This window comes from Babylonia areolata, chromosome 31, assembly GCF_041734735.1.
Source record: "Babylonia areolata isolate BAREFJ2019XMU chromosome 31, ASM4173473v1, whole genome shotgun sequence".
In the NCBI taxonomy this organism is placed as follows: Eukaryota; Metazoa; Mollusca; class Gastropoda; order Neogastropoda; family Buccinidae; genus Babylonia; species Babylonia areolata.
In genome coordinates, this window is record NC_134906.1 from 3,796,348 (window position 1) to 3,806,347 (window position 10,000).

Below are 10,000 nucleotides of genomic sequence, written 5' to 3' on the forward strand. Positions count from 1 at the left end.
CGCGACTTCGCAAATCCGGACGTGGCCTGCAGAGCCGATCGTTTATGCATAGATGGCTACATTGTCACTGGCGTTTTCTTGAGACAGAGAGACAACCTTTTTTTAAAGAATTATTGTTATTATCATTATAATTTAGTTAGTTATTGTTGATAATAATGATAATAATAATGATATTAGTATTATCATTGTTGGTGGTAGTAGTAGTAGTAGTAGAATGATATTAGTATTATCATTGTTGGTGGTAGTAGTAGTAGTAGTAGAAGTAGTAGTAGTAGTAGTAGTATTACTCTGATTGTTGCCTCTTTGGCTTGCTCGTCTTCCTCGTGGAGGGGGTGAGAGTTTTGTTGAAAGGTCTTCGGCGTCCTTTTTGTCAGTCAGAGATGGCTCAACGCCCGGCTTATATCATACTCTGACATAAGCTTGCAGTTGGGCCAGCAGAAAAGTCTGAGACTGACATAAGCGTACAGTTGGGCCAACAGCAGTCTGAGACTGACATAAGCGTACAGCTGGGCCAACAGCAGGGTGACATCTGTGTGGTCAGTGGTTTCTCCACTACAGTGGGAAACCATTTACGACTTGGCCTTTTGTGAAGAACTATGACTCTCAAACTAGGCGGCAAGATTTCTCTGGCGCTTACTCTTAGTGATGCAGCTAAGGAGCCTGGGCCTTTTGGGGATCATCCAAATGACGACTGTCCTTACCTCCTCAAGGCCGAGAGAGTGGGGATGTAACATGGGCAAGATACCCTCCACAATAATCATATTCTAGCCCAGTCATTCGGATGAGACGATAAACCGAGGTCTACCCTCCACAATAATCATATTCTAGCCCAGTCATTCGGATGAGACGATAAACCGAGGTCTACCCTCCACAATAATCATATTCTAGCCCAGTCATTCGGATGAGACGATAAACCGAGGTCTACCCTCCACAATAATCATATTCTAGCCCAGTCATTCGGATGAGACGATAAACCGAGGTCTACCCTCCACAATAATCATATTCTAGCCCAGTCATTCGGATGAGACGATAAACCGAGGTCCCGTGTGCAGCATGCACTTAGCGCACGTAAAAGAACCCACGGCAACAAAAGGGTTGTTCCTGGCAAAATTCTGTAGAAAAATCCACTTCGACAGGAAAAACAAATAAAACTGCACGCAGGAAAAATTACAAAAAAAAAGGGTGGCGCTGTAGTGTAGCGACGCGCTCTCCCTGGGAAGAGCAGCCCGAATTTCACACAGAGGAATCTGTTGTGATGAAAAGGAATACAAATACAAATACAGATTGTCGGGACAGCAGCATTTGTTTCCTCTGTTGTTCTGATGGCCTTAAAACGGACACGACTGACTATTATACATTCAGATTTTATGTCATCACCCACCTCGGATGATACGGCTGACGGGGATCACCATCCCCGATCCCTCCACGTCAACGTGTGTGCACACCGCCTTGTGCCTGAACCCCCTTTATGTGTTTACGCTCGCGGGAGATCGAGTAATTTATGCACGTTAGATATCCTGTGATCCATGTCAGCGTTAGGTAGGTTATGGAAACAAGTTCATCATACCCAGCATGCACAGCCCAGAAAACGGAATGTGGCTAACTCCCTCACTCACCCGAACATCCACGGTCGTTCTCATGTCGTTGTTACGTGGGGAGGGAAGTGGAAGGGAGGCGGAGAGGTAGGAAGAAGAGTTACGTGGGGAGGGAAGTGGAAGGGAGGAAGGGGGGAAGGAAGAAGAGTTACATGGGGAGCGGAGTGGAAGGGAGGAGAGGGGGAAGGAAGAAGAGTTACGTGGGGAGGGGAGAGGAAGGGAGGAGAGAGGGAAGGAAGAAGAGTTACGTGGGGAGGGGAGTGGAAGGGAGGAGGAGGAGGAGGAAGGAAGAAGAGTTACGTGGGGAGGGGAGTGGAAGGGAGGAGGGGGGGAGGAAGAAGAGTTACGTGGGGAGGGGAGTGGAAGGGAGGAAGGAGAGGAAGAAGAGTTACGTGGGGAGGGGAGTGGAAGGGAGGAGGGGGGAAGGAAGAAGAGTTACGTGGGGAGGGGAGTGGAAGGGAGGAGGGGGGGAAGGAAGAAGAGTTACGTGGGGAGGGGAGTGGAAGGGAGGAGGAAGAGTTAAGTGGGGAGGGGAGTGAAAGGAAGGAGAGGAAGGAAGAAGAGTTACGTGGGGAGGGGAGTGGAAGGGAGGAGGGGGGGGAGGAAGAAGAGTTACGTGGGGAGGGGAGTGGAAGGGAGGAGGAGAGGAAGGAAGAAGAGTTACGTGGGGAGGGGAGTGGAAGGGAGGAGGGGGGGGGAGGAAGAAGAGTTACGTGGGGAGGGGAGTGGAAGGGAGGAGAGGTAGGAAGAAGAGTTACGTGGGGAGGGTAGTGAAAGGGAGGAGAGGAAGGAAGAAGAGTTACGTGGGGAGGGGAGTGGAAGGGAGGAGGAGGGGAAGGAAGAAGAGTTACGTGGGGAGGGGAGAGGAAGGGAGGAGGAGGGGGGAGGAAGAAGAGTTACGTGGGGAGGGGAGTGGAAGGGAGGAGGAGGGGGGAGGAAGAAGAGTTACGTGGGGAGGGGAGTGGAAGGGAGGAGGAGAGGTAGGAAGAAGAGTTACGTGGGGAGGGGAGAGGGAGGGAGGAGGGGGGTAGGAAGAAGAGTTACGTGGGGAGGGGAGTGGAAGGGAGGAGGGGGGGAAGGAGAGTTACGTGGGGAGGGGAGTGGAAGGGAGGAGGGGGGGAAGGAGAGTTACGTGGGGAGGGGAGTGGAAGGGAGGAGGGGGGGAAGGAAGAAGAGTTACGTGGGGAGGGGAGAGGAAGGGAGGAGGAGGGGGGAGGAAGAAGAGTTACGTGGGGAGGGGAGTGGAAGGGAGGAGGAGGGGGGAGGAAGAAGAGTTACGTGGGGAGGGGAGTGGAAGGGAGGAGGAGAGGTAGGAAGAAGAGTTACGTGGGGAGGGGAGAGGGAGGGAGGAGGGGGGTAGGAAGAAGAGTTACGTGGGGAGGGGAGTGGAAGGGAGGAGGGGGGGGAAGGAGAGTTACGTGGGGAGGGGAGTGGAAGGGAGGAGGGGGGGAAGGAGAGTTACGTGGGGAGGGGAGTGGAAGGGAGGAGGGGGGGAAGGAAGAAGAGTTACGTGGGGAGGGGAGTGGAAGGGAGGAAGGAGAGAAAGGAAGAAGAATTACGTGAGGAGGGGAGTGGAAGGGAGGGGGGGGGAAGGAAGAAGAGTTACGTGGGGAGGGGAGAGGAAGGGAGGAGAGGAAGGAAGAAGAGTTACGTGGGAAGGGGAGTGGAAGGGAGGAAGGAGAGAAAGGAAGAAGAATTACGTGAGGAGGGGAGTGGAAGGGAGGAGGGGGGGGAGGAAGAAGAGTTACGTGGGGAGGGGAGTGGAAGGGAGGAGAGGTAGGAAGAAGAGTTACGTGGGGAGGGGAGTGGAAGGGAGGAAGGAGAGGAAGGAAGAAGAGTTACGTGGGGAGGGGAGTGGAAAGGAGGAAGGAGAGAAGAAGAGTTACGTGGGGAGGGGAGGGGAAGGGAGGAGGGGGGAAGGAAGAAGAGTTACGTGGGGAGGGAAGTGGAAGGGAGGAGGAGAGGAAGGAAGAAGAGTTACGTGGGGAGGGGAGTGGAAGGGAGGAGGGGGGGAAGGAAGAAGAGTTACGTGGGGAGGGGAGTGGAAGGAAGGAGCGGATGAAGGAAGAAGAGTTACGTGGGGAGGGGAGTGGAAGGGAGGAGGAGAGGTAGGAAGAAGAGTTACGTGGGGAGGGGAGTGGAAGGGAGGAGGGGGGGAAGGAAGAAGAGTTACGTGGGGAGGGAGTGGAAGGGAGGAGAGGAAGGAAGAAGAGTTACGTGGGGAGGGGAGTGGAAGGGAGGAGGAGAGGTAGGAAGAAGAGTTACATGGGGAGGGGAGTGGAAAGGAGGAGGGGGGGAAGGAAGAAGAGTTACGTGGGGAGGGGAGTGGAGGGGGGGGGGGAGGAAGAAGAGTTACGTGACGAGGGGAGTGGAAGGGAGGAAGGAAGAAGAGTTACGTGGGGAGGGGAGTGGAAGGGAGGAGGGGGGGAAGGAAGAAGAGTTACGTGGGGAGGGGAGTGGAAGGGAGGAGGGGGGGAAGGAAGAAGAGTTACGTGGGGAGGGGAGTGGAAGGGAGGAGGAGAGGAAGGAAGAAGAGTTACGTGGGGAGGGGAGTGGAAGGGAGGAGGGGGGGAAGGAAGAAGAGTTACGTGGGGAGGGGAGTGGAAGGAGAGAAAGGAAAAAGAGTTACGTGGGGAGGGGAGTGGAAGGGAGGAGGGGGGGGAAGGAAGAAGAGTTAGGTGGGGAGGGGAGTGGAAGGGAGGAGAGGGGGAGGAAGAAGAGTTAGGTGGGGAGGGGAGTGGAAAGTAGGAGTGATAGGAAGAAGAGTTACGTGGGGAGGGGAGTGGAAAGGAGGAAGGAGAGGAAGAAGAGTTACGTGGGGAGGGGAGTGGAAGGGAGGAGGGGGGTAGGAAGAAGAGTTACGTGGGGAGGGGAGTGGAAGGGAGGAGAGGTAGGAAGAAGAGTTACGTGGGGAGGGGAGTGGAAGGGAGGAGGAGGGGGAAAGGAAGAAGAGGGACAGAGTGTGGTATCAGACTCTGAAACTTTTTCAGGAGTATGATCGGAACTGTTTTTTCTTCTGCGATTCGGAGTCGCCAGATTGCATTAAACAGAATCCGTGCACATCTGCACAGCGTCACGTGTTACAAACAACTACAGTGAAGCAAGATCTTCGTTTGAGGAGGGTTGATGAGTACAATCGCGAAGTTCCAGTCGCCTTCCTGTCATCTTTCAGTTAACAGCTATGTCTTGGATCACTTGAAACTTTGTGCAAGTCATTGACAGTCCCTGTGCATAAGGGAAGGTATGCTAAGTACTTCTTATGTGTAGGGAAAGGCGTGTTATTGATACTCCCTGTGTTGGGGAAGGTGTGTGTAAGTCATTGACAGTCCCTGTGCATAAGGGAAGGTATGCTAACTCACTGATACTCCTTATGTGTAGGGGAAGGCGTGTTATTGATATTCCCTGTGTTGGGGAAGGTGTGTTATTGATATTCCCTGTGTTGGGGAAGGTGTGTGCAAGTCATTGACAGTCCCTGTGCATAAGGGAAGGCATGCTAACTCACTGATACTCCTTATGTGTAGGGGAAGGCGTGTTATTGATATTCCCTGTGTTGGGGAAGGTGTGTTATTGATATTCCCTGTGTTGGGGGAAGGTGTGTGCAAGTCATTGACAGTCCCTGTGCATTAGGGAAGGTATGCTAAGCCACTGATACTCCTTGTGTGTAGGGGAAGGCGTGTTATTGATACTCCCTGTGTTGGGGAAGGTGTGTGCAAGTCATTGACAGTCCCTGTGCATTAGGGAAGATATGCTAAGTCATACTCCTTGTGTTTAAGGCAGTGTATGTACCAGTCGTGTACACTTTACGCGTATAGAAGACGGTATCTGCAAACCATTCATACTTCATGGAAGGTTATGCGATTGTATATACTCATTCTGTTCGCCTTGGTTCCACCACTATACAACCCCCCACAAGCGAACATGCGTCACCATGATGTGTAGTTTGTATTGACCGAAATTGGGATGCATCTCTTGCTTAATCCACAAACTATTGACAACTTAATGAAATGTTGAAGCGGTGACACGTCGGAAAACCACTGCAAACACAGCCATTGGTAATAATGTGTCATTTATGGACTCTGCCGAATCGATTCTCAACGATTTTTTTTTGTTTTTGGTCGTCTTCAAACAAGGTAATGTTGACTGTTGGTTAACAGCGTGTTCTTCACAGGGTATTGACGATGTGGTGTGTGTGTGTGTGTGTGTGTGTGTGTGTGTGTGTGTGTGTGTGTGTGTGTGTGTGTGTGTGTGTGTTTCAGGTATTTTCTTCGTGCTACCCTGTATTGAGGACTACACCAAGATTGACCTGAGGACCATCACCTTTGACATCCCACCTCAAGAGGTGTGTGTGTGTGTGAGTGTGTGTGTGTGTGTGTGTGTGTGTGTGTTCGTCTTTATGTTTGTGTGCGTTTATTTTTATTTTGTATATGTGTATGTGCGTGCTTGCGTAATGCATTAAATATATTGCATCAACAGACTGTCCATGTCACTGACAATGCGTTGAAAACAAATCAAACTGAGAAAAACAGAAGCTTCATTAATTATTTCAGTTGTAGTTATCTTAGTAAACCTTGCATGGTTAATAAACATAGCCATTTTAGCATCGTGTTCTTATTGTATTAAATACACAAGTAAGAGCTTGCAAGACTGAAAATTCAAACACATTAGGTAGAACGGTGTTTAGTAGGATTAAACAACAATATAGAGTGGCAGTTTTCTCCATTTTACAAGGTACACAACTTCAAGTTAGTGTTGGTTGTGCTATCGATCCAACTAGCACACAGGAAAATAAAAGGAACATTTGAAACAAACACTGGACTTTTCCTCGAAAAACGGAGACGCCGGACTTGTCCTTATACGAATCACTTGACATGTGCACACAGCACCAACGACAGAAGAAACGTGCAAACTCAACTCAGCTTTTTTTCAAGACTGGCATAGCCTTTTAATCGTGAATATGCTGCACAAAATATACGGACAATACAGAACAAACACATGGTTGCCTCAATGGATCTTTGACTGGAAATGAGAGAACAATCAGGCGAGGAAAGTAAAAGGGTTAAACACAAGACTGGCATAGCCTTTTAATCGTGAATATGCTGCACAAAATATACGGACAATACAGAACAAACACATGGTTGCCTCAATGGATCTTTGACTGGAAATGAGAGAACAATCAGGCGAGGAAAGTAAAAGGGTTAAACACAAGACTGGCACAGCCTTTTAATCGTGAATATGCTGCACAAAATATACGGACAATACAGAACATACACATGGTTGCCTCAATGGATCTTTGACTGGAAATGAGAGAACAATCAGGCGAGGAAAGTAAAAGGGTTAAACACAAGACTGGCATAGCCTTTTAATCGTGAATATGCTGCACAAAATATACGGACAATACAGAACAAACACATGGTTGCCTCAATGGATCTTTGACTGGAAATGAGAGAACAACGAGGCTAGGAAAGTAAAGGGTTAAACATCAGCTACCACTCCTTATCATTGTTTTATCCCTTGCTCCTCGAGCCTTATTGTTCTTTCATTCAGTGTGAAGTAAGTTGTCAGAATGTGGACATTTCCAAGACCAATACTCCCCGAGTCAGCCAAGCCACCGGTGAAGGGGTCAGAAAAAAACTCCTACCCATATGTGACTACACCATCGGTCTTTTCACTTCCATTGTGGACGCCATGGCAACCAGCTACACTACCAGACCAAGACACAATGATAAATGAACTTCAGTCTTTGGGGAAAATCAGATTAGCCATTGCGAAACATGGGTGTACGGGTGAGAGTGCGTGTTGTTCATTTGGAACTTAACCCATTCAGCCCAGTGGGGGGAGGGGTTTGAAGCCTCAACAGGCTTACCTTGTCACATTGATGCAGAGAAAATGCAGAAAATTTACTGCTTTTCCCCTCTAAGTTACGTGTGGACACATCTGGAAAAAAAAACAACTGTAGAAGTTGGTTCTCTTTAATTTTGATTTATGCATATGTAGAAAATTGAAAACCACCGTTTTGATATGACGAATTTTGACGCCAGATGAATGCTCGCGCCCAGGGCTCAATGAGGTAAACCTTGTTGAACCTTCATCCATACCTCCCCTCTCCCTCTCTCTCTCTTTCTCTCTCTCTCTCCCTCTCTCTACACAAACAAACACACACACACACACACACACACACACAAGCACATACACACACACACAAGCACACACACACACATACACATATACAAGTGCGCGCGCGCACACACACAGACACCCACAAACACACGAGCACGCTCACAAGCACACAAACACATATACAAGTGCGCGCGCACACGCACACACACACACACACACACACACACACACACACACACACAGAAAGAAAGAAAACTTTCTGATTTCTGCCTTGTCCTGTCGTGTTTTCCTCTTTCGTCTTGGTGTGAACAACAGGTGCTTTGCACAGGAAATCAGAAGCAAATTTCTATCATCCCACACACGCACAGACCGACACAAACACACACGCGCGCGCGCACACACACACACACACACATACACTGTTCACCAGATTTCTTGGTCCCCGACGGAGGATAGGCGCTGTGTATTTGTATTTGTATTTCTCTTTTTATCACAACAGATTTCCCTGTGTGAAATTCGGGCTGCCCTCCCCAGGGAGAGCGCGTCGCTACACTACAGCGCCACCCTTTTTTTTCTTTTTCTTTTTTCCTGCGTGCAGTTTTATTTGTTTTTCCTACCGAAGTGGATTTTTCTACAGAATTTCGCCAGGAACAACCCTTTTGTTGCCGTGGGTTCTTTTACGTGCGCTAAGTGCATGCTGCACACGGGACCTCGGTTTATCGTCTCATCCGAATGACTAGCGTCCAGACCACTACTCAAGGTCTAGTGGAGGGGGAGAAAACATCGGCGGCTGAGACGTGATTCGAACCAGCGCGCTCAGATTCTCTCGCTTCCTAGGCGGACGCGTTACCTCTAGGCCATCACGCCACCCATAATATCACCATTCAGTCATGCAGATTTGCATGCCGCAAATGCGGTTACGCCTTCTTGAAAAAAACTGAAACTTCCTTTTTTGTTGCTGTTATTAACATATCAACATTTTATTACATAAAAGACTTTTTTTTTTTTAATCGAACACTAAAACCGTAGCAAAATTGTTAACACAGACACACACTTGAAACGATACACATCAGCTGGCATACACAGCGGAGTTTATATAAGTAATCCCGTATGGACGTAAACCAAGATTCTTGTCCAAACCCCATACATCCCTTCCCCCGTCTCTCTCTCCCTCCCCCACTCACCCCACTCTACAAAAATACTAACACAATACATGACTTTATACCTGCCACAGTTAGCGTACTATTACGTCTTCCGAGGAGCCTCAAGGCCTGACTAAGCACGTTGGGTTACGCTGCTGGTCAGGCATCTGCTTGGCAGATGTGGTGTAGCGTATATGGTTTTGTCCGAACGCAGTGACGCCTCCTTGAGCTACTGAAACTGAAACTGAAACTTCCGAGGAGGAAAAAGACAATGACGACAAAGACCGATGAAAAACTTAAGCCTTTCACCGCCAATCAGTTCAGAGTGCAAAATTCACTTGTGCTATGAACACAGAAAATATGGCGTCTAAGAACAGTTGGGGATTACCCATGTGATGTGTAGAAAACATGACCTATCCTACCACTGAACATAAACAGCAGTAGGTTCATGTATAACAGACCCATGATCTGGTCACACTTCAGTGACATGTGTCCTCTACCTAGCTGCTGCATAAATGCGAGTTTGGCGGTGGAAGGGTTAAACTGGCACAGAATGAAGGGTAGAAACTGAGAAACTGGAGAAAAATAAGAAAAGAAAAGAAAAAACAAACTACCTGTCGTCCAGGTGCATATGCTTTAGTAACCTGACAATTGAGCATATAATTTTTCACTTTAGTTTGATGAAGCCTTTTGTACACGAAAGTGTGTCTTCACAAGTGACTGAGAACGTTGATGTTTTTGACTTTTTGCATTCATTATCAGTTGTTTCGCTTGTCAGTTTAACGACTTCTCTTTTACGAAGTCCTTTAAGTAATTTCCTGTAACTGTATTTAGAGTTGTTTTGTTGTTGTTGTTTTTTCCTTCCAAATTTCACCCACATTTTTACCCTCATTTGCCCAGTTTCTCCCAACCCTCCATTCATCCACATCTCCCACCCCTTCTAACCGATAATACTCAGATGTATTCATAAATACTTTAACAAAATGTCTTCAATCACCGATATGTGTGACGGGACATTAAACAAAATTCCTCCTCCTCCTCGTCCAGGTGCTGACACGGGACTCGGTGACGGTGTCTGTGGACGCCGTGGTGTACTACCGCATCTACAACCCCACCGTGTCCGTGGCCAACGTGGCCAACGCCGCT

At 48.6% G+C, this 10,000-nt stretch overlaps 1 protein-coding gene across 1 annotated transcript in view; it reads left to right on the plus strand.

Annotated features, from left to right (window-relative positions):
• LOC143276155 (band 7 protein AGAP004871-like) overlaps positions 1 to 10,000 on the plus strand; it is a 65,844-nt gene that overhangs the window by 37,614 nt on the left and 18,230 nt on the right. Inside the window, exons 4-5 of the mRNA XM_076580574.1 lie at positions 5,852 to 5,934; positions 9,902 to 10,000. The exon at positions 9,902 to 10,000 is cut by the window's right edge and continues 105 nt beyond it. Coding sequence (XP_076436689.1) covers positions 5,852 to 5,934; positions 9,902 to 10,000 — 182 coding nt within the window. The remainder of the gene's footprint in view (positions 1 to 5,851; positions 5,935 to 9,901) is intronic.